Genomic DNA, 26,848 nt, shown 5'->3' on the forward strand with positions numbered 1-26,848 from the left:
CATTTTCTGAAGAACCTTAATCAGTGTTCTCTAAAGTACACTTAATACAAAAATGTTCAAGAAATAGTACCATGGGATTTGAAATAGCATGGTTTCCCAAAAATAAAGTCCCTCATTTTGAATACATTCTATGATAAAATCTATTCAGATAGCACCATTGTAAAAAAACAATATAGCACCAAGAATAGCTATTGTGGTCTTATAATTAACAAACTGCTGTTAGAAATTTATTTATTTACAGAATATATATAGTGTCCAAACTATCTGATATGTTGTTATAGCTACATGTACATGTAATTAATAATTCATTCATTCTTTGGTTCATTTGATTGTAGGTGTTTCTAGCATTGACAATTTTACTGTAAAAAAATATTTAAAAGAAAACACAATGAAACAAGGCCCATTTTCCTCCCCAAAGCCTTATAGCCCCATGGTTTATATATCTTTCTATTTTTTTCATAAATTGTGTCCGATTTGATTATGCTTGCAGTGTTCTCCTCAGAAATTTTGGATAGCATCACATTTGGCTAAAAAAATAAACAGTATTTTTATGCCCCACCTACGATGGTCAAGGTAGTTTTTGATGAAGTTGAAGTCCAATCAACTTGAAACTTAGTACACATATTCCCTATGTTATGATTTTTCTAATTCAAATGCCAAAGTTTTGACCCCAATTTCATGGTCCACTGAACATAGAAAATGATAGTGCGAGTGGGGCATCCGTGTACTATGAACACATTCACGTTTTTCAATGTTGTTTGTCACGTCGCGACAATGCTCTATTTCCTTTATAATGTTTAATACTGTTCAATTCATAACTGAGAATACAATTAAAGTATAACAGTTGTTTCAGTTTATGTCTTCAATAGTCATTTATAGTAACACTATTATATTTTTCCTCTTGTCAGAAACTACCAACTAAGTATCTTGCACAAAAAAGAACTTTTTTTATATCAAAAAGGAAAAGAAAATATCAATTATTAATAAATTTTCAATTAAAAAACTATTCTGTTTATCATGTTTATGAAATTCATTGTTTCCTGGGACTCAATGTATTAGTCCCAGTTGTTTCTCATCAAAAAGATATATATTTCTAAGTTAAGTTACTTAAATCAGTAATCGGTGCCGCAACGCTAAAACGACCTGGGGAGATCACTGTGCTTGTATCATAAAAATTAGACCAAACATTTCTTGACATTTAAATAAAAGTTTTGTTTCATACACTGATTCAAATAAAAATAACTGTACAAAACCTCCAATATTTCATCCAAAAGTGACAATTCCCTTTGTAAGTTAACTTCTTCTCCCTGCAGTCGATCCCAAGCGTCTTGTCTTCTGGTATAATCAGCCATTTTGTCAATTTCTTCATCAATTCTATTTGGCACAGACCCTGTCAGATTTCTCCTGGGATCAGAAATGTAAGCACCATATCCACACAGAGCAGGTGCACTAGCAGAAACTTTGGTATTACAACCAAGATACATTTGATTTTCGTCAAAGTTCTCCGCTAAACTAAGTGCTGAGTTACAACTGATCATACTGAGACTTGAGATATTTTGTTCACTATTTTTGTCCAATGGCATGCCATTACTTTGTAACGGTTCCTCTTTACGAGATATAACAGTATTCCCTGAACCAAACGAACTTGGTGAAGTGTCTTCCAGGCTTTTGTTCTCTACACTACTTAAGCTATGCTTTTTGGTACATTTGAATGCTTCAACTTTGCGAATTCTGCTGGGTGGGACATCATATAAAGACATTAATCTTTCACGCTCCAAATTTTCAATACTCCGTAAGTGCAGACTGTGATCAGAATAGAATGAATGTCGCTTGGGCCATCTGTTATCATGCATAAATTTATGTTGTGAATCATTGAAAGAACTGTGAAAATCCTTATGAAACGCATCAGAAAACACTCGGCTTCCAGTCTCAAAAGGATCACAACACTGAGACCCTGCAGATATAAATTCAGAAAATTATTACAATTGTTGAATACAACAACATGTATTTATTTTTAAAAAAGTTGAAACATACAACGCCCTTAAAATTAACATGCATTTCTGGAATACAAAGCAATCTTTTTAATTGGCATCAAATTTACATGTACTAGGTATAGTTTCCAATAAAAATACAAACATCAGACTTTTAAACAGTGGCATTCAAATCTACTGACCTCATTACTAAAATATAGTAATGTACTGATCTCATTTTAAGACACATAAAAATTCTTAGAATTTCATAAGAAAAATAGGCATTTACAGCTTAATCTAAATAATAATATCAGTAAAAGTACTATTATTCATGATGTTGTGACTGTTAGTTTCCCTGGATTGAGGTTACTGTAACCTAATTATTTAGTTCTCAAAGTATTGATTAATAGCTGATGTTAAACATCACTTTCTGCACTTATGGTTTTATCATCACAGCCAGATTTTACTGATGGAGGAAGCTGGAGTGTCCGGAGAAAACAACAACTTTTGATAAGAAAAATAGGCGATCCTAATCAATTAAGATTGAGACTGCCGGTTCGAACTCACAAGTAGTCACAACCTCAGTGTTGACAAGCTAGTGATATAGTAGATGAACTACTTAGACCATTCAGCCACTGAGGCCCCATCCTCAAAGTATCAATAGAACATTATTTTGAACTACACAAACCAATGATTTCTAAACTATTTCCATATCGGTGAATTGAAAATTTCTTGACAATATTTATTATCATTTTGCTTTCTGATGCTGAATAATAGTATAACTAATCGCAGAATTCAAATATAAAATAATATTCAACAAGTTACTGAACAACACATTAGTTCACGACTGCACATATCCCATGATTTAATTATCAGTGTTCTTTGGTAACAAGAGGAATATTTGTGGATATTGAATAATTGAATTATTTATTATTTTTATAACGTTGCCAATGGACTTTTTAATGGAAATAAAGAAGAATAAGTAAAGAACTGTATTTTTTCTACACATTCTCAGTTTTGATGTAGTATCATCATTGATACAACACCCATTGTTGTATCCAGTCAGAGGAGTGAAATTATCAGATATTATTCTACTAGGAAATCAGAGTATTTCAGTGCAAAAATTTTCTCACATAAATTTGATATTCTATTTACTTACTCCTCTTATTTGCTTTTCTACAGCTTGCAGTTTTACCCTGGCTAGCTAATGTGACAATTTCAGCTATTTCCTCTGCCTGCTTACTGGCTACACAATGTATTCCTGAACCTGTTCAATGCAAATATTCAAATTTGAGTTCCATTAATGTTTTTAAATACAATTCTTCATATTTTTCCACTTGAGAAGTTTGTCTAATACAAAAAGCTAATGATGTACATATATGCATGTGGCACAGAGTTACTTTTATGCATCGTGTTGCAATCTTTTTTACATGTTTTTTTGCTTGAAGCACATTTTTTTTACAGCACAAGGCTGTTGAATATACAGTGAATCTTAGCCTAAACAAAAACTTTACATTCATAACATTTTTATTCAAGCCTTTGTTAATTGTTGCCAAAATTTGAGAATTCTAAGACAGCATTTTGTATTGTAACTGACTCTTTACTGTGTGTGCTTTAGTTCTTTGTGCAAATACAGTATTAATAGTACAGTTTCATGAATTCAAAATTATTTGATATTTGTGCTTTTGAAAATATATTTGTGTTTTTGTTAGATGTATTTCTGCTGTATCGATCTGATGAGTGAAGCCCTTTTCAACTGATTTTTATAGTTTGTTCTTATGTTGTACTGTTTCACCACCGTCCCAGGTTAGGGGGAGGGTTGGCGCGCCTTTAAACTAGTTTAACACTGCCACATTCTGTATGTGCCTATGCCAAGTCAGGAGCCTGTAATTCAGTGGTTGTTATTTGTTGCTGTATATCATATTTGTTTTTTGTTCATTATTTTGTACATAAATCAGGCCATTAGTTTTCTCATTTGAATTGTTTTACATTTGTCATTTTGGGGCCTTTTATAGCTTACTATGCGGTATGGGTTTTACTCATTGTTGAAGGCCGTACGGTGACCTATATAGTTGTTAATTTCTGTGTTATTTGGTCTCTTGAGGAGAATTGTCTCATTGGCAATCATACCACATCTTCTTATTTTTATAATTAAGCAGAAAGCTAAACATTGAAAATTGCTAATTAATTCAAAGTCACTGGACTATGACCAAGGGGGAAGGGCCTCAAAAAAGTCTGCAAACTGACATGAACTGATAGTAATGCAACTTTATAGATAATATATCTAGTCTAGTAATTCCTATCAAACTAACTTAAGCAGAAAAACTTAACATTGAAAAGTGCTTCACTGGACCATGACCTAGGGGCAGGGCCTCGAAATAGTTGTCAATCTGATAAGTAGAAAACTTAACAATTGTTATCACTGCCGTTGAAAAAGCAACAACTATGTCTTGCCTTCTCCAACTTTCGTTACAGTCGAGACAATAACTATTGTAGAAATTTCTTTATAATTCACAAAGTTAAACCAACACAATTGTTTTGCTAAATCATGTAAATCTGAGAATCAGATCAAAGCTGTTCACATGCATACATGGAAGCAGAGCATGCAGAGAATATCTTATTTTGCAAAATCCCTTTTTGAATGAAAAATAACTCGCATTCTATTGTATTGATGAACCCTTTACTTCCATTAATGAAATACAAAATTGCAATTTATGTATTCATTCATGATTTTCATTTACCTTTAGTACACCTGGATCCACCTTCAAATACAAATTTGCCATCAACACCTCCAAATCTTCTAAGATCAGTTATTTGCCAAGAACATAAAACTTTAGGAGGAATACTTGCAGTAAAACAAAACTTTTGTCCATGTATCAAAAGTCTAACACGATCTGGCTGGAGTTTACTGTTATTTGGAACTTTCTTTATATCAACTACAAATTGATCCTCTAAAAAAATAAGAATAGGTAAAAGTATAGTAATACTATTTATTATAATAACATTATATAATATAAAACTCATGTTCCACTCAGTGTTTGATTACAAACATTGTATGATCTTGGTCCTCAGTCATACATAGGTTCCATCAGAAATTTTTGGAGTTATTCATATCTACCATCTTTTTGTCTTATCAAGTAAACTAGAGACTTCTGGGACCTTGCATCACTTCACATACTGTTGAAGGGTAAATTTTCACAAAGGGTTTATTCTAGCTTATTTCATGAATAAACTTGACCTTTAAAGAAGATAAGAATCATGGAAAAGGGAAACATTAAAATAAAACTTAGCAAACTAGTTTTTTCTTTAAACTGCAAATTTTTAACTCATTAAAAAATAGTAGTTCCAGCCATATAGAGTAATTATCTTAAACTTATACAGCCTGTAAATTCTTTTGTATTATTGTGTCTAATGAGCACCCTCTGGGTCTCCAATTTATAATAAAACACTTAGCTGACCAAATTTAAAAAACAGGGCAGAAATTATCAAGCATAGCACAAAATGTTAGCAAAACCAAGATAGAATTTCTCATGGAATCTACAACTATTTTAAAACATGAAATTAGCATACATAAAATCAGCTAATTGTTTGCTGTGTAGGTGGATAATAAAATAAGATTTTTTAGGTGAAAATCATCAAATTCTAGGGGGATTTTTTTTGTTTGAATGTTTAAAAACTTAAAGTGTAATAGCACAAAACTGATTAAAAAACAACAGAATATGATTATACTTTAGCCATAAATCATTTTAAAGATGTACATTTCCTGTTTTAACAGTAGCGACAGCTGACAGCCCTGATGGTCTGACAAGACATAACATGAACACTTTAACATACATCAAAACATCAAATTAGAGTCAGACATCAATATTTATCAGCTATGATCATAAGAACTCTATGACAGGACAGCTTATCAAATGAAATGACTTAATAAACAGCAGCACATGTGTTCCCTCAGAATCTAATTTTCAGTTTCCTTAATTAAATCAATCCTTCATATAACCCCCATTCAGAACTTTGGACAGATAATGGTATGCTGGATATCAGATCTGGTGAATAATTTAACACATGTGAATGATGAGATTGGGAACAATGATAACCTGTCTTTAGACTTATTGTAAAAAAATCATTTCCAAGATTTGTCTTGATCATTTTTTGTATGTCAATGTTTTGCAGTGTAGTTGATTACAATCTTATGTTAGATTCCAAATCTATAAAGAGTTGCAGAACGACCTTTTTTCGGAATAGCCAGTTAAATCATAAAGAATTGGGGATTTTAGGATTTAATCATAATGTGATGTGGGAACAGAGACATAATTTTCATAGGATTTCAGGAATTGGCATTTATTTTCTCAGGAATTCGTGATGAGACCCCCTAAATAAAGAAATTCTTAATTATTAACTCCTATTACTGTCACATACAGAGAAAACTTGCCATTTATTTTTTATTAACTACATGTACAGTGAATCCTGAAGACCCAAGTCCTTGTTATATTAAAATTATAACTGAAATCTGCTAGAATGAATTTTGTCAAAAATTTCAAAATTTACAACCCCTTTCAAATATATGGTCAAATACATGTAGCTTTAACAGGACAGGAGATAATAATTTATTCATACAACAACAAAATAAACTGCTTCGCTGAGCGCAGCTGGATACGCCCGCAGAGGTCTAACCCTGAACAGTTGGGGCCAAAATGGACACAATATTCAAGCTTGATACAGGTCTGAATTTGGATTGTAATTAAATAATTGACATATTATAGGTTTCTGAATAAATGTAGTCAAAGAACTTAAAATTGGTTATATGAATTGAATTTATTAAAGATTTCTTGCTGTTGCGCAATACTTAGTAAATCTGTTGTCAGACTATAAACAAATAAAGTTCAATTAATTCTCAATGCCATATTAGAAATTTATGAAAATCAAAAGGGAGCTTACATCAACAGTAAAAACAATTCACCAAAGTTTCATGAGATTTGCTGACAGCATTTTTGAGTTATTGTCCAAAAAAATGGAAAATCCCCCCTTTTTTAATGAATAAAACCCCATAACTCAGAAATGTAAAATGTAAAATTTATAAAATTCTAAAGGGAGCTTACATCAATAGATATAAACAATTCACCAAAGTTTCATAAGAACTGCTGAAAGCATTTTCGAGTTTTTGTCCGAAAACTGGAAAATCCCCCTTTTTTTTATGAATAAAACCCTGTAACTCTGAAACGTAATATCTAAAATTTATAAAAATCAAAAGGGAGCTCATGTCATTAGATATAAACAATTCACCACAATTTGTTGCAAGTTGATGAAAGCATTCTTGAGTAATTGTCCGAAAACTGGAAAATCCCCCTTTTTTTAATGAATAAAACCCCAAAACTCGGAAACGAAAATTCTGAAATTTATAAAAAAACAAAAGGGAGCTCACGTCAACAGATATAAACAATTCACCAAAGTTTTATTCAAATTGGTTAAAGCGTTTTTGAGTTAATGTCCGACATGTTGACGACGGACGGACAACCGTATACCATAATACGTCCCATAAACGGGGGTATAAAAATACAATAAATTACAAAATAATTTTCATTCAATAATCAATTAAATAAATTAGGTAGTTGTATAAATATGAATGATTATAACAAAATTTACTATAAAATAAGTGTCATCTTTTTAATTACATCAAACAAGCAAAAAAGAATAAATCTTTGTAAATTATTATTTCCATATGCACAAATAAAATTTGAAGTAGCAGCTATCATAGAGATATGCAGATAACATTTATGTGAGATAATTAGAAATGAATATAATCATCGCCAATTAGACTCAGCCTCAGCTGGGCATCATCATATTCCCAATAGTTTGATGATAATTATTGACAAGTTTAACATCTGGTTCACTCAAAATCATCCAAAGAACTTATAGTTAGTCCAGTTTGACTTTTCAATTGAATCTGTTTAGCATAAGAAATACAGAATATACACATGGGTCCATCATAATATATTTCACTGTAACCACTGTTATAAAATTTGTAATGCCTCTCTAATTAGCTTTCCATAAATTCAAACTAACCAATTACTGAATAAAAATTACACACTTAATGTGAACAGGCTGTAAATCCATTGCAAAAAAGCAGCAAACTATGCAATATTTTCGCACTTCTTAGGGATGAAATAAATTACAGTAATGATGCACAAATACATTTCATAGTAAATTTCAATCACAATATATATGCTTTTAACACTTCTCTAAGACTTAATATATTACCTTGATGAAGAACAAAAACATGGAGTGTTAAATGCAAAATTAATTGCTTGGAAGTGCAGGAAGCCAAATTCCTTTCATTCATAAATATTAAATGAATTGAGATTCTTTATTTTATTTCACCTTTCTACCTGGAGAATCCAGGAAAGATTAATAAACATGAAGAAATGTTAATAAGATTTATAGACCAGCATTTTTACCAAGATTTTGCAAGATATACTGTACTTTAAGCAAGATTAATATGAAAGGCAAGCTTATTTACTTTTGATAGATTTTTAACTTGGGTTTTATGCATACTTTATTGAATTCATTATCAACTAAATAGACTTCTGCTATAAAAAGATAATGTTTCCATTTGATGAGAATGATTAATGATATTGTATTTCATCCTTTTTGCACTGCTGTACATACTTTTGTAAAACTAAATTACAGTCAAACTTAAGACGCCCTTTATCAAATTTTGGAATAATAGTCCTAACATTGTGACACTAAGTAGATATACAGGGAATTCCTCTCACTGAAAAATTTCCTGCGGAAGGAGGTAATTCTCTCCGACTTTTTCCCTTAATAAAAACTGAATTCCACGAAATAGCCAATATCGCTAAAAGTGGCATAAAACATCAATCAGTCAATCAATCATTTAATTTTACTGAAATATAAAGAACCCATTGGAGTTACCATTAAAAGCTGATCACTTTACTTACTCTAAATCTGTCAAAGTTTGTACTTAGTTACAGTCAGGTTAAGAAAACACTTGTTTCCTCTTTTTAAATAAATAAATAATAACTTACACATACAAACTGACAAAGATATATTTCCCAAAAATATATATGTGTGTTACACTGTCACAGTTTTCTTTTGATGTGGGATAAATACATGATTTCACAATATTTTGTTTATTCTTTAATGTTAAACAAACAGACTACTTGAGGAAACAGGAAAGGCCATCTTTATCTCCATGATATCCTGCTCAGTGAGCCTGAGGGTATTTAAATAACTACTACACAGTTATAGGACAAACGCCAGATTTTGAGTTTCTTCAGCAAAATAGCCAGAACATTAACCAATTAACAGCTTATTGATAAATCATTTATTCAAACACTTGTTTGTTTGTCTTCACAGCAGGAAATCTTCTGACTACCACAATATTTTAGATGACTGACCAGAAATGACCACATGTGTTCTATGTATTGTAAAAGTACTGTTCCACATAAATAGATTGTTATCAGAATCAGCTAGTGGCAAAATCTTCTGACTTTTGAATTTTTTATACACAAGACCCCACCCCCACCCCTTTTTTTTTTTTAAAGTTTTGGCAATGCAAACATTTGGATACAGAGTATTTGTGTTTAGTATTTTATTTTTATATTTAAGGGTATAACTAAATCTACAATATAAATATGTATAAGAAATGACAGATTTTGTAAAATATTTTTTGTATACTGGAATGAAACTTGAGAAGTTTTCGAATTTAATGTTCTGAAATACCTCAGGCACACCTTGAAAATGTGTTCTCGAAATAATGGTGTCAAAAATCCAACACAAGTTTTAAAAATTTATAAAGTAGTTCAAAATTCATTTCACCAAAAAAATCTTGACATTTTTAATATTTCCAGTTTTACAATTTGCTATTTGTCTAGCCTGCAAATAAAGTCGCCAAAATTAATCTAGACATAACAATCCTTCTATGGGATTTATATAAGTTCTTCTTGTTTCCAAATCCCTGTATTTCTATTGTAGTTTGTGCACTTTTTAAAAATAAAATATTATTTTGAAACTAAACTAATCCGTCTCTAGTCGTGACATCAATATTTAACGTCAATATTTTGATAAATCTTCATAGAATTTATTTAACTAACAGACATATCTTCTATACAATGACAGCATCCAGAGAAATTCTTTTTTCTTTTTTCAATATTTTACTGTTATAATTTTTTTTTTGCACTAATGTTATTATAAATTAACAGTTTACAAAACTTTGAATTTTTCTAAATACTATTTATAATTTCATGAATAGATTACCTTAACTGTATTATGCAAAACCTTTCGGAATTTTGGGTCCCAAATACTCTTCAACTTCATACTTTATTTTGGCCTTACAACTTTTTTTATTCGTGGGTCACTGATGAGTCGTTTGTAGACTAAACGTGTGTCAAATGTTCAAAAGTTGATGCCTGGTATCTATGATGAGTTTATTAATACTTTCTGAGGTTTTAGTTTTTCTTAGACATCTATAACTTTGTCGAAGCATTATTGAATGATATTATAAATTAGGTTTTTCAAGAACATGAGTAAAATTTAAAACATTTGTATCAATTTTCCTTACTTTACTGATAAAAGGCTATTTAAAAGTTATTATTTAGATTTAGTCTTGGGGTAAAGTTTCTAAATATCAATAACTTTATGGAATTTTATGAACAGGGACAGAATTTTCATCATGACCAAAAAATGGCAACTTAAGAAAAAAGTTTTTGTTTTTATGCTCGCGTAACTGAAAGTTGGGGGAGGGGATATTGTTTTACCCCTGTCTGTCCGTATGTCCAGTCCTTCCGTCTTTCCGTCCGTCCGTCCCATTATTGGTATATAGCTATTCGAGATAAATCTCCAGCAGTTTGAATGCTAGGAAGTTTTCACTTTGCTGGCTGTTTGTACATATATTGAAGGTGTGCAAGTGGTCAGGGTTTTGATTTTTATCAAAATTTGCTCTTTTGGGAGATAGTTGAACTTTGTCATTTTTGGAGTATTTACTTGCATAAGAGTTGCATAGTGTTTCCGGACAACTCCTCCTACAGTTTGAATGCTAGGAAGTTTTCACTTTGCTGGCTGTTTGTACATATATTGATGGTATGCAAGTGGTCAGGGTTTTGATTTTTATCAAAATTTGCTCTTTTGGAAGATAGTTGAACTTTGTCATTTTTTGGAGTATTTACTTGCATAAGAGGTGCATAGCGTTTCCGGACAACTTCTCCTACAGTTTGAATGCTAGGAAGTTTTCACTTTGCTGGCTGTTTGTACATATATTGAAGGTGTGCAAGTGGTCAGGGTTTTGATTTTTATCAAAATTTGCTCTTTTGGGAGATAGTTGGAACTTTGTCATTTTTGGAGTATATACTTGCATCAGAGGTGCACAACGTTTCTGGATAACTCCTCCTACAGTGAACCATAGACCTATGTGCTCCCATGCTCAACTTTGTGTATTTTAAAATAACACTTTGCATCTGCGGGGGCATCATTTGTGTCTCCCCCACAATAATATCTCATAAGGACGTCATACATTGACTTTGTTATAATACAGTTACTTCAGAGTGGAGTGCGGGGGCATCACTTTTTCTAGTTTTTATTTTAAATTTTCTTTCTGTATTTTGCTGATGATTAGAACTATTTTTGTTTAATAAATATTTAGATACAGCCAGGGTTAAAGTTAACAAATATCAATAACCTTTCTCAAACCTTCATTTTCAGGAAAGTTTTAAAGCAGATTCTTCATACTCAATAAATACCTGACATGTAGAGTAAAATTTTGAATTTTCCGCCCTTTCTCGTAATTAACAAATAATTTTTTTTTTGGCAGTCAATTTTTTAGGTATAGTCTGTTGTTAAAGATAGTTAATAACTTTGCCAAACGTTCATGGAATTTTACAAAACTTTGATCGAAGCTTCTACATAATCAAGAGAATGAACCCTGAGCTTTTTTGATAATTTAGAATTTTTTTAAATAACGATATAAATAAAAAAATGTTTTCCAATAATTTTAATTCAAGACTTAAACAAGTTCACATTTAGATGTGGATACTAATGATGCCTTGGTGCCTCTCTTTTTCAAAATCCTTGAATCGCAACTGACATGCTTGTGTCACTATTAATTTAGTAATTCATTTCTCTAACTAATTATTTCAAATATATATACAAAGAATTCTTTTAAAAATATATATATTATATACACATATGTTGTATTCCTGGAACAGATTTCACTCTATAAGGTCCTATAAAATAGTGTTCTTCTACAAATTCTGAAATATACACTAATGAATTGTTTCCAATTAAATCTATTTGCCTCTATGGTCAGTGGTCTGATTACCATGGTCACAGATGAAAGTTTCATACCCATTCATCTGACTTTCCAATCTCTACCAGCAGGGAGTCTGATAAGAGGTTGTAATATGTTGAATGGATTAATTAACATCAATAAATTGTGCAATTTGATATCTCCTAAATTTTAGGATGAAATTTGGCGTTTGTCCTATAACTGTACAACTTTATAAAAGTACAAAAACATGGCAGAGGAAGGGTGTTCTTTCCTCTGAAATTGTTTTAAAATTTTAATGGGTATTTTTTTTATTTGTTTATTGGTTATGTATCACTATCAACAGATATATTTTAAAATAAATACAGGAAACTTCAATCAGAACAAAAACCTTGTACAATTATTCATTTTATCAATAAATACCATGGTATGATCTTCATCAGTTATGCTAAAGACCAAAATTTGGTAAGGAAATATATAAATGAAAGAAGAATGTGTCCGAGGACACAAATGCCCCCGCTCAAGCTTTGCAATTTTCCAAGTTAAAAAGGGTCATAACTCTAGAACGGTAAATGACTCACTGCCCAATATCGAACTCTGTCTGCAAGTTGTGGTTCTTAGCATTGTGTAAGAGTTTCTTAAAATTTGGATGAGGCAAACTTAAGTAAGAGTGCAGAAATGAAAATGGGATGGACGGATGGAAGGACAGAAGGACTGTAAAGGGTAACACTTGATACCCCTGTTGCCTACGGTGGGGGCATAAAAATCAAACAACAACAATACCAAAAGGACCTAAATAGTAAAGCAAACTCATCAAAAGTTGACTTCATTTAAGGAAGAAAATTTACAGTAAAAATGTATCATTCAAATCACACCACTTCCTAACTACTATCAGCTAGGAGGAATTGACAAAATAAAGATCATCAGTTCTCTGTCAGCAGTCTTTGCTTGTGTTTTTCAATCTTGACAGTTTCAAGAAGATAAATGAGATAAAATACATTTTCTTTTCAAAATATAAAGCAATTATTATGACAAAGAAAAATACACACCAACCCTTGTTCTTATAAGAAAGAGGTTAATGACCTTTCTATGAAAAAAATCTCGAATGGACACTGATTTTCCATCATAACATTGTAGTGTTAGTTATCATTACATTGTAGAGATAGTTTTTTCCCAAAATTTAAAGTTGGTGCAGTCCCTTTAAACTCAACTTAAATACTTTAAATCCAGAATTTACAATTTTTTGGGGGTTTATTTTTTTTTAAACGCTTCAGCCATTAATTAGAATCTCCATGTTTATCTTATTCAAAAAACTGTGTAGAGCCAATAAAATTTTACAGAATATATTTGCTACAGCATGTGCCATAAGTTTAAAATATTACTTGAAATAAATACCGGTACCCCCATTATTGCTGTTTGTTGAAGTCATAATTACCTTCTCCTAAAGCTTTTCTTATTTTGATTTCAAACTGTATGACCTGTTGTCTATTTTCAAATGCAAATAGTGTCACTTGTTTTTGGCACACCACACAAAGGACGTTGGGTTCCTTGTCAAACTTAACCGTTTCCAAACCATAAAATCCTTCCACATAAAATTCCTGCTTTGGTGGGTTCCCTTTTGTTGCATCTTTTATGTCTTTGTATAACTGGACTTGTAAGCGATCTGTAAAAAAAAGTCAAGACAATTAAATTTGAATACTGTATTTTGTTAAGCTTAATAGTTTGAAGGACGCTCAGGTTGGAAAATACAGAATCTTCAACAAAGAATTATTATCATTATAATACAGAACTATTGAATTCAGTTACTCAGTAGTGTCAGTTACTCAGTAGTAGTAACTGTCATAGAAGCAATATTTGAAAAATTAAGTTAATACTCTGCCTCTGGTATATCCAAATATGGTTACTGGACAAAGGTTGCTAGTTTAACTAGGTACTTTTGTTTCCTCCTTCATTATAATTTGATACCATATGAAAGTATATATATGTAAAGAAAGTGAGTAACATTTAATCTCATTCCAAGTAAATATAGATAAAGAGAATTGCATGTCTAAACTGCATGTAACCAGTTTTAAGTATTTTGAGAGAGTAATTGCCCTTTCTATCCCCTATGGCCAGAAATTTGTGATTTTTAATACGATTTCCTGAAGAACATTCCACCACATCCCATATTTTAGGCAAACAATTTTAGTTGGTTCCTCTTGGCATATCTTTTTGAAAATCCTGATTCCCTAACTGTTAGTTTTTATCAAAACATAGTTACTTAAAAAAAATATCAAACAAGAGGCCAACAATTTCTAATGGGCAAAATTTGAACAAAAAATCCTTAATATCTATAATTGGAATTGTAAGATTCATGTCAATAGAGATTCAATATAAATTCATAAAAGGCAACTGTGGATTCATTATTATTCATTGGATACCCATTTTTGAGGATTTCATGGGTTAAGGTGAGCCACGAATCTAAATGATCAACGAAGTATAAATTTTCTTTTGCTTGTATTTGGCAAAACAACGAAATCAAAAGTCAAATATCCAGGAAAATAAAATATTTCCTCAATCCACGAAAAATAAAAATAAAAGAATCCACAGAAGCAGCTAGCACTGACATTAACAAAGTATGATACTAATGTACTTCAAACAACAGTAACACACATATTCATTTTAACTTGAGACAAGAAAGTAAGAATTTCATGTCATGTCAACTAATCTTGATATATTCAAGAGAAACTCCAGCTTCTAGTCATGACAAGCATGTGAGATACCATGTGGAAATGATAATGTGTACTATTCACCAAACATCTGGAAAACTGATTGTTTTCTTGCTAATGTTTTGTAGTATATTATAATCTTATGGAGATATTAGAGCTGATCATTATTTCAAAACCTTCTCTATTGGCATGGATGCACTGAAAAATGTTAACTAAAAAAATACCCACAGGTCCAGTCCATGATAACATACAGTAATTTTCAATATGCCCATCATTTCCAAAGAATACTGTTAAAAATTCTTTGGGCACTTCAAAATCCTAATAAATCTAATTATTTATACTTGTACAAAGCAAAACATATCCATACTTAACAACATGTGTTATCTTTATAAGATAGCAACTAAATATCAACATCAATTTATTTACAAACAACAAAATATACATAGGTTATTTTTGAGTGCTATTTTTAAGACTCTGGAAGAGGGGAGAAGAATTTTAATTTTGACATAACCTGTGACTCATTTATTTCCTGTTCAAAGAGATGAAACAGACAGATACTGCTTCTCCATCTAATATGGCTGTAATTAAACTATAGAAAACCATATGGCTAAAACAAATACTCTGCTTATTTTGCAGTTTTCTAAAACAATTAGGATAAAAACGTATACTTTGTAGATCTATATAATTATTCTTTTTATGATTTAGAGAATTTTCTTAAGTATGCAGCTGTTTATTTTAAAAATATGCATAGATATCGTAAAAAAAGAAGATATACCAGTACAAAAAAACATACATTCAAAGAACTTCCAAATCTTTAGGACAATCACAAAAAAAAGTTGCAAGCAATGTTCAAAGTAAAAGTATACCCTCTAATCATTTGATGTCGACAAACAATTTCTTGCTTAGAGGATAAAGTAAAATTCAAAGTACGGTCAAACAGGGACTGACTGCCCAGAAGATATGAAAATAGCTTACAGATAATATTGCTTTAGACCAAGTACCAAATAATTCCTTAATTAATATAGAAGCTGACAAAAATACATAACAAAAGTTGTGGACTGACAAAATGACAGAGGGACAAGTACTCTAGTATACCCTGTGAGTGGAGTATAATTAGACATTTAATAGGTATACCCCGTCCCTGGTAGCTTCTATGATTTTTTACCTTGTACATTGTAAATACATGTATAGGAAGAACCATGTTTGAAGCAACAAAATGAAAAATGTGAATTTTACACTTAATTACAAAATGTGCCAACAAAAACTTTTGAGCAGGTACAATGCATATTTTAATTAAGAGAAGATAATGAAATGAGAGGTGTTTGTTAAAAATATACAAATTTAATTTGCAGTATAATATTGCAGGTAATGTCTAATGAAATGAAAGATGTTGGTTAAAAAGTTACAAATTTAATTTGCAGCATAAAATTGCATTTCAAAAATCTATTTCTGATCAGATATGCTCAAAACTATATATTGAAAATCTTAAAGTATCAAACATTATACCGAAATAACACAAAAGAATGAGACAAAAACCAACTTAGAAACACCTGTGCATCAAGAGGATATCCTTGGAATTTTACATTTTCTATGAACTGAAACTTTCATAATATCAAAGTACTATATTGTGCAAGTCTAAAGATACCAAAAGGACATTCAAACTCATAAGTCAAAAATAAACTGACAAAGCCATGGCTAAATAAAGAGCTGCACCATGAGCATGTTATATGCCTGTTGCTTTTTCAGTAAATAAAGTTCATAACTCCTCAATGTCATATCAGAAATTTATAAAAAAAAACTAAAGAGAGCTTATTTTAATAGATATAAACCAGTCACCAAAGTTTCATGAAGACTACCCAAAGCAGTTTTGAGTTGTCCAAAAACTAGAAAATCCCCCTTTGTTATGAATAAAATCCCATAACTCAGAAACGTTAAATCTAAAATTCATAAAAATTGTAAGGAATTTTATGTCAATAGATATAAACAATTCATAAACAAGTTTCATGAAAATTGGTTAAAGAATTTCTGAGTTATTGCCTGACATGTTGACGACGGAAGGATGGACGGACGAACAGATGGATAACAGTATACCATAAAATGCCCCGTAAACGGGCGTATAAAAAAGGAAATAACCAAAAGAAAAACAACAGAACACAAAACACAACATAGAAAACTAAAAACTGAGCAATACGAACCTCATTGAATTACCACAAACATGAAGGCTAGCAAAAATCAGAACTGTACTTAGAAATTACAGGATAATTACACTACTGGAAAACCTCAAACTGAATCATCCTAACCACATGAATATTACAACTTTATCAAGAGGAATACACCTTCCACCAAAAGTTGTTTAAATATTTCCCCTATTTTTAGCTCACCTGGGCCGCCCTATGATTTGTCTGTCCTTCTGAAACTTGAAACTTTTCATTTTCTTTAAGGTATCTTCTTACGTATTTAAAACTAGGTCACACAAGCAAGAAATATAGGTGATACTGATCCAAAATTATGCTAAATGTGTGCTACTAGAATTCAGCACAGGTTTGTAAGAAATAAATTTAACCATCCTAAAAGTATGAATAAATGGTTATAGTACCTTTAACAAAATGTCGCTGATTACATGTAGCTTTGAACAACACAAGACTGTAGTGCTGATCATTGGTATACATGTTTTATTATGGGATTTTGAAAAATGGTCATAACTGGAAAACTTAATCAAATCAGAAAGTACATACAAGCAGTAGCGCTTTGGTTTATTCAAATGCCAGGCCACAAGGTGCAGCAGGACATTAAAGAATGTAATAACAAAAATACTGAACTCCAAGGTAAATTTAAAAAGGGAAAGTCCATAAAAACTGACAAAACCAAATGCTCAACTATCTCAACCAATGACTAGAAAACAATTGTCATATTCCAGTCTTTGTACAGACATTTTCCAAAGAAAATGGTGGGTTAAATCGGGTTTAAAAGCTTGCTAAACCTTCCACTTATACGACAGTTGTATATATACAGTTCTGTTATATTGAAATACTTTGCTTCGCCGAGCGCAGCTGGATACGACCACAGAGGTCCAACCCTGAACAGTTGGGGCAAAAATGGACACAAAATTCATGTTTGATACAGGTCTGAATTTGGATTGTAATTAATATTTGACAAATAATAGGTTTCTGACACAGAATAAATTGGTTATATGATTTGAATTTATATTCAATTTTTTGCTTTTGTGCAATACACTATGCTGTTGCGAATTGACCCCCCCTCCTCCAAAAAAAAAAAAAAAAATTTAACCCCCCCCCCCCCCCCCTTTTTTTGGCAAAAAAAAAATTAATATTTGAAGAAATTTTTTTTTTATTTCTGAAATCTGAAATGAGAAAAAATTGTCCCCCCTCACTATTTCTTTTTTATCCCCCCCCCCCTTTTTTCCAAAAAAATTCTTTCCCTCAAGATATGGTCATAATCTCAATTCAAATTTCCAATGGAGTTTGCAACCATAATTACCCATTTAAATACAAGTCTTAGAATAGAAAATAACATACATAATCATGGCTAAAATTAATATTCCTTAATCAGCATTTTCAAATAGTTACTTCTAATAAAATGCTTCGCTGGGGCGCAGCTTGATACGACCGCAGAGGTCGAACCCTGAACAGTTGGGGCAAGTATGGACACAACATTCAAGCTTGATACAGCTGAATTTGGATTGTTATTAAATATTTGACACAGCATAGGTTTCTGACACAGAAAGAATGTGGTCTAAGAACTTGATTTTTTTTAATTTACCTATTATGGTCCAATGTCCAAAATCAAAATACATGGTTAGATTCAGCATATCAAAGAACCCCATATATTCAATTTTTGTTAAAATCAAACAAAGTTTAATTTTGGACCCCAACTTGGACAAACTTGAAAACTGGGCCCATAATCAAAAATCTAAACACATGTTTAGATTCAGCATATCAAAGAACCCCAAGAATTCAATTTTTGCTAAAATCAAACTTAGTTTAATTTTGGACCCTTTGGACCTTAATGTAGACCAATTTAAAAAACGGGACTTAAAATTAAAAATCTAAATACACGGTTAGATTTGGAATATCAAAGAACCCCAATAATTAAATTTTTGATGAAATCAAACAAAGTTTAATTTTGGACCCTTTTGACCTCAATATGAACCAATTTGATAGCGGGGCCCACAAATAAAAAATCTAAATTCATGGTTAGATTCAGCATATCAAAGAACCCCATATATTCAATTTTTGTTGAAATCAAAAAAAGTTTAATTTTGGACCCCAACTTGGACCAACTTGAAAACTGGGCCCATAATCAAAAATCTAAACACGTTTAGATTCAGCATATCAAAGAACCCCAAGAATTCAATTTTTGTTAAAATCAAACTAAGTTTAATTTTGGACCCTTTGGACCTCAATGAAGACCAATTTAAAAAACGGGACCCAAATTAAAAATCTAAAAACACGGTTAGATTTGGCATATCAAAGAACCCCAATAATTCAATTTTCGATGAAATCAAACAAAGTTTAATTTTGGACCCTTTTGACCTCAATATGAACCAATTTGATAGCGGGGCCTACAAATAAAAAATCTAAATACATGGTTAGATTCAGCATATCAAAGAACCTCATATATTCAATTTTTGTTGAAATCAAACAAAGTTTAATTTTGGACCCCAATTTGGACCAACTTGAAAACTGGGCCCATAATCAAAAATCTAAATACATGTTTAGATTCAGCATATCAAAGAACCCCATATATTCAATTTTTGTTGAAATCAAACAAAGTTTAAATACTGGACCCTATCTTGGACCAACTTGAAAACTGGGCCCATAATCAAAAATCTAAACACATGTTTAGATTCAGCAAATCAAAGAACCCCAAGAATTCAATTTTTGTCAAAATCAAACTAAGTTTAATTTTGGACCCTTTGGACCTCAATGTAGACCAATTTAAAAAACAGGACCCAAAATTAAAAACCTAAATACACGGTTAGATTTGGAATATCAAAGAACCCCAATAATTCAATTTTAGATGAAATCAAACAAAGTTTAATTTTGGACCCTTTTGACCTCAATATGAACCAATTAGATAACGGGGTCCACAAATAAAAAATCTAAATACATGGTTAGATTCAGCATATCAAAGAACCCCATATATTCAATTTTTGTTGAAATCAAACAAAGTTTAATTTTGGACCCCAATTTGGACCAACTTGAAAACTGGGCCAAAAATCAAAAATCTAAATACATGTTTAGATTCAGCATATCAAAGAACCTCATATATTCAATTTTTGCTAAAATCAAACAAAGTTTAATTTTGGACCCTTTGGACATTAATGTAGACCAATTTGAAAACCGGACCCAAAATTAAAAATCTAAATACACTGTTAGATTCGGCATAACAAATAAATAAATGTGATCAAAGATTTTACAAATCTAATGCGCCATACTGTGCAATTAAAGATTACTTCTTGAAATTTTTCAATATTTGAAATTTGAAAAAAAAATAATATTTGAAGAATAATTCTTTTTAATTTCTGAAATCTGAAATGAGAAAAAATTGGCCCCCCACAATTTCTTTTTATCCCCCCCCCCTTTTTCCCCCCAAAAAATTCTTTCCCTCAAGATATGGTCATAATCTCAATTCAAATTTCCAATGGAGTTGGCAACCATAATTACCCATTTAAATTTACCATAGTGCTAACTTAATCTATTTTATAATAGAATTAATAAAAATATAGTGTCAAATCTTTCATATGGATTTTTTTGTAAAAAAAAAAGATGAAAACATTTGCAGATATTTTTACTGGTCTTCCTTTATAAATATGCATTTCTTTAAACATAATTTAAAAGCAGTGTAAGGGAAGTAACCAAAACGTTGTATTTGGATTACCTCCCTTACACTGTTTTAGATTATCTTTATTGTTCATTAACCATTACTTTATACATAATTTAAAAGCAGTGTAAGGGAGATAATTTCAATGATGTATTTGATTTATCTCCCTTACACTGCTTTAAATTATGTTTTGTACTAAAGTATTTGTCCATTAACCAGGACAACCTTGTTTTTCCCCCTTTTTTGCCCCTAATTCCTAAACGGTTTGAGCCATAACCCCCCAAAGCAAATCCTAACCATCCCTTTGTGGTATGGAAACTTGTAGTATAATTTCAGAGAGATCCATACACCGTTCCACAGTTATTGTCTGGAAACTAGAAAATGCTCATTTTTGGCCCCTAATTCCTTAACTGTTGGTACCATAACCCCCAAAATCAATCCCAACCTTCCTTTTGTGGTATTTAACCTTATGGTCAAATTTCAAAAAGATCCATTCACTTAAACTAAAGTTAGAGTGCGAAAACCAATATGTATTCGGACGATGACGCCGGACGACGACGACGACGACGACGCCAACGTCATACCAATATACGACCACAAAATTTTTTTGCGGTCGTATAAAAATAAATTGACAGCTTATCGCCTCAAGACAATACAACATTTCTTCATACATAATTTAAAAGCAGTGTAAGGGAGGTAATCCAAACATAACATTGTACTTTTTTTAATTGTCCATTAACCAGGATACCCTTGTTTTTCCCCCTTTTTTGCCCCTAATTCCTAAACGGTTTGAGCCATAACCCCCAAAGCCAATCCTAACCATCCCTTTGTGGTATGGAAACTTGTGGTATAATTTCAGACAGATCCATACACCGTTCAACAAGTTATTGTCTGGAAACTAGAAAAATGCTTATTTGAGCCCCTTTTTGGCCCCTAATCCCTAAACTGTTAGGACTATAACCACCAAAATCAATCCCAACCTTTCTTTTGTGGTTATAAACCTTGTATTTAAATTTCATAGATTTCTATTTACATATAGTAAAGTACTGTCCGGAAACCAAATGTCTTCGGACGATGCTGACATCGACAACGACGATGACGTGATACCAATATATGACCGCAAAATTTTTTGCGGTCGTATAAAAATTGTGTGAGCACCTAGCCTGATCCTTTCCACTTATAAAAGAAAATAAGATTTAAACCTGGTTTAAGAGCTTGCTAAACCTTCCACTTATATGACAGTTGTATATATATGGTTCCGGTATATTGACAAAATTGTGTGAGCACCTAGCCTGATCCCTTCAAATTATAAAAGAAAAAGAAAACTTCAAATTATTCTGGCAATAACCAGTATCTCACGTTTTTTTTTAATATGGTTGGTATCAATTGCAATGATTATAAAAGCAGAATTAAAATGATAATTATTATGTTTGATAGTTTACATCTTGTGAACCTTTACTGATTCAGTGCTATTTTTAAAACAACATAAATAGCTTATCTATGCCACGATAACCTGATGATGAACACCTGAAAAGTTTTTGCTACAGTATTTCTTATTTATTAAAAATAGAATGCAGGGGACAAGACAATCAGTTCAACATCGATTTCAATACCAATGATCCTTATAAGCTTAATTATCACAGGTTTTCAGAATCACAAATACAAGATCACATCCCAGGAGAAGCTACAGTTATAACTTACCACAGGGTTTGTCTTATAAACATCACCTATCCTATAAATATGACATGTCATGGTTCTTCCATTCACTGAAAATTCACCACTCACAATATTCAAATAATCAGCCTTGAACTTTAGTGTTCTCTCCAGGGCCATTATAATGTTTGCTTGAGGTGGACTATATATGAAATTTTTTTCTTATACATGTAGATTACGATATAAATTGATTGATTGGTAACGCTACTATGTCGTGGCAGTCAGTATTTATTGGTGGAGGAAGCAGGGGTGTTTGAGAGAAGCTCGACCTTTGGCAGGAAAAATGATAATCCTAGTCAATTAAAATTGGAGTCGAATGCACCTGCCTAGTTCAGGGTTTGAAATTACAACCTTAGGATGCTATAATTTCTAGAAACGAGATGGTATTTCAAAATGAAACTTTAAAGGCGTTACATATAAATATCTAAAACACTACATTCAATGTGATTCAGCCAATAATCATTCTTACTAGTGTTTATTGATAAACTGTGAAACAGTGATTGTTTGGTGACAGGAGGTGATAACAGCCTAATTTACAACCCTGTTACATATTACCTACATCATATTAAAACAGAGATATATTTCAGAGTGAATCACTGACTATCACCAACATACACTGTGAAAATTCACCACAAAAACTTAGGAGTGATTTTTTACTGAATCCATCCGACACAATGTGTGAACTATTTACTATGAAAGAAGTTTTGAATGACTTTTATGATACAATCTCTGCAGCAATAACACATCTGTAAACCACAAAGATATGTAGATGTAATCTACATCTCATTATGAATGAACAACAAAAACAGATTTGAATGAAATACTCCTTTGACTACCAGTACAGATTCTGCATATGTCCTAATTGCTTTGAACTATGCATGGATACATTTCATATCATTCTACATACATCACACCTAAGTAATTAAACATAAGTATTTTTATATATTGTATTGTTTCATCTGCTTTCAAACTTTTTCAAGAGAAACAGGAAAGAAATTGTATGTGAACTTAATATCTTTATTCCACTTAAAAAATACAGATACAAATTCAACTTAAAATAACAGGTCAGACTTTCAGACAAACATATCCTTGTTTACATGAAATCTTTTTCATAGAGAAAATTCTTAGTTATTTTCAATGTAACTTTTTTAAAACATACATGTACATGTATGTGTGCAATACAAAAGGACCAAATGATAGCAATTTTTTTAAATATCCTCTGAAATCGATAAATCTATAAGTGCAATTTGTAATGATTAAAATGCTCAGTATTAATAATCTATACATGTACCAAAAAAACAATCAATTTTGTATTGAGTCTTTAAAAAGTTTTTCTCTATGGCATTAATTTCCTAAATAATAAATAATCCTTATTTTTGGCAGAAGGTTAAATGGGACTAGAAGTATAAATTATTAGCTTTTTATTTTCCAGTTTCCATTTTGTTCCATTTCAATGAAGCCCGTAGGAGATTTAGAGGTGACATACTTGTATGATGGATTCACAAAGCAAATGCCTTCCTAGGCCTATCAACTATGTATATGAAGTATGCATTTTCATGTTAAAAAATATATACCACACAGAAAAATCCTGGATACAGACTTATTAAACAAGAATGCATGTGTTTTCATGCTAATAAGTATTCTCGCATTAGAAATCAAAGTATGGGAAAACAGGAAGAAGGTATCTGACAGATCGCAAAAAAGCACATACCTTACAATTCATAACTATTGATCAGCTGGCAAAATATGAAACCATTCTATTTTCGCAACATAAAGAACAAAATGCTCCGCTGGGGCGCAGCTTGATACGACCGCAGAGGTCGAACCCTGAACAGTTGGGGCAAGTATGGACACAACATTCAAGCTTGATACAGCACTGAATTTGGATTGTAATCAAATATTTGACACAGCATAGGTTTCTCACACAGAATGAGAGTGGTCTAAGAACTTAAAAATTTTTAATTTACCTATTCAAACCATATCATTATTATTTTCTTTTATATATAAATCAGAAATTACCAATTTAAAATGGAAAATTTTAAAGAAAAAAAAGGAAAAAAAATCCCCCCAATTTTTTGAACCCCCTTATGATTCATCACCCCCAAACTCAATCCCAGCTTTCCCTTTGTGGTATGGTACCTTGCAGTACAATTTCAGAGAGAATTATACACTTGAACACAAGTTATTGTCTGGAAACTAGAAAAATGCTTGTTTTTTGGCCCCAAATTCCTAAACGTTTAGGGCAATTACCCCCAAACTCAAACCCAGCTTTCCCTTTGTGATATGGAACCTTGCAGTACAATTTCGTCAAGATCCATACACTTACACACAAGTTATTGTCCTGAAACTAGAAAATGCTTGTTTTTTTGCCCTTTTATGGCCCCTAATTACTAAAATTTTGAGGGAATTACCCCCAAAATCAATCCCAGCTCTCCCTTTGAGGTATGGTACCTTGCAGTACAATTTCAGAGAGATCCATACATTTGAAAACAAGTTATTGTCTGGAAACTAGAAAAATGCTTATTTTTGGCCCCTTTTTGGCCCCTTATTCCTAAACTTTTTAGGCAATAACCCCAAAATCAATTCCAGCTTTCCCTTTGTGATATGGAACCTTGTAGTACAATTTCATAAAGATACATACACTTACACACAAGTTATTGTCATGAAACTAGAAAAATGCTTGTTTTTTGCCCCTTTTTGGCCCCTAATTCCTAAAATTTGGAGGCAATTACCCCCAAAAATCAATCTCAGCATTCCCTTTGTGATATGGAACCTTGTGGTACAATGTCAGAGAGATCCATACACTTACACACAAGTTATGTCTGGAAGTTACAAAAATGCTTATTTTTGGCCCCTTTTCGGCCCCTAATTCCTTAACTGTGGGTACCATAACCCCCAAAATCAATCCCCACCTTCCTTTTGTGGTATTGAACCTTATGGTAAAATTTCATTGAGATCCATTCACTTAAACTAAAGTTAGAGTGCGAAAACTAATGTGTCTTCGGCTGACGACGACGCTGGATGACAACGACAACGACGCCAACGTCATACCAATATACGACCACAAAAATTTTTTTGCTGTCGTATAAAAAATGCAAAGTATCGGGTAAACATTCTCATTAAAAGTTTTCTGAGACAAGTGCAGGGAAAATATTTGTTGTATATATAAACAGCCGGAGAGACAATGAAGGCACAAATCCAGGATTTTGAAAAAGGGGAGCTCTACGAGGTGATTGCAATATAGCCCCTCCTTTAAAAAGTTTAAAAGTACAACAAAGTTGTGAATTACATTTAAACTATACTCTTCTATTGAGGGAAAATATTAAAATATGAAATTAACACTCTCAGGTTTAAATAAAGTACTATATAAATATAACCCAAGTATCAAGAGCCTGTGTGTGTATATATATAGTATGTGTATATATATATATATATACACTTTAATTTTTCTTTGAGAAGCCTGTGGCAGAGATCAAGGCATAACTACTTTCGCTGACATTTATTGTAATTTGACCCAGACTAAACAGATATTTAAATAGAAAGGCCAACAGGTACACAATTTGTCTACATAGTCCTAATAATCTGCTTAATCTATCATTTATTATTGAACAACTGAGAGTAAATTTAAATATCTGTCATTGTTGTGTATTGATTTTCAGTCCAAAAGTTAAACTAATATTTTATATATCAAAAATAAAGTTTGTCTGTTATGAAGCACATGACGGAGTTCTTGTAAACAAAAGTAAAAAATGTATGTTTTCAGAGGTCCTGTGTTATACCTCAGTTTCTTTAACTTAGTCTTACCAAGTAATTAGCATCTTCTCTGGAAATGCTGAATAGACTAAAAGTGCAATTTACAAGAACCATATATATTAGATATAGTCTTCTCATATCTGAGTCAACCACGTAGATATGAAATGACTACATGTATTTAACGCTTACATATATTACACAGACCCGTAACTAGGATGTCTCTTATTGGGGGTCAACTTTAATAGTATTTTCTGTTTTCGGTTGGTTTGAAACCCCCTTGGCTACGGGTGTGAATGTATGCAGATAATCAGGTTAGGACTAGTTTCTGTGTCCCATTAAATGGATTGCAGTCATAATCATTTCATATGTAGTATAGCAATATACAAATACAAAACATCAAAACAGAAATCTTAAGTATACCATGTATACCATGGTCAGCTTTCAGTGATTTATTATAACAGAAAAAAACATGTTTCATGCAAAATAATAGTATCTACTTCTTCATGGGCTTTCAATTTCATAGATATTTATACATATATATATATAAATATTGGAATAAATCTTTCTTGTTTGATTGAAGT

At 31.6% G+C, this 26,848-nt stretch overlaps 1 protein-coding gene across 1 annotated transcript in view; it reads right to left on the reverse strand.

The window, feature by feature from the left end:
- Positions 1-26,848, reverse strand: part of LOC127710117 (uncharacterized) — a 43,655-nt gene that overhangs the window by 11,561 nt on the left and 5,246 nt on the right. The window contains exons 3-6 of the mRNA XM_052215861.1: positions 13,685-13,912; positions 4,712-4,921; positions 3,130-3,237; positions 1,254-1,954 (exon numbers count right to left, since the gene is read on the reverse strand). Coding sequence (XP_052071821.1) covers positions 1,254-1,954; positions 3,130-3,237; positions 4,712-4,921; positions 13,685-13,912 — 1,247 coding nt within the window. The remainder of the gene's footprint in view (positions 1-1,253; positions 1,955-3,129; positions 3,238-4,711; positions 4,922-13,684; positions 13,913-26,848) is intronic.

Source organism: Mytilus californianus, unplaced genomic scaffold (assembly GCF_021869535.1).
Source record: "Mytilus californianus isolate M0D057914Y unplaced genomic scaffold, xbMytCali1.0.p SCAF_7, whole genome shotgun sequence".
NCBI lineage: Eukaryota > Metazoa > Mollusca > Bivalvia > Mytilida > Mytilidae > Mytilus > Mytilus californianus.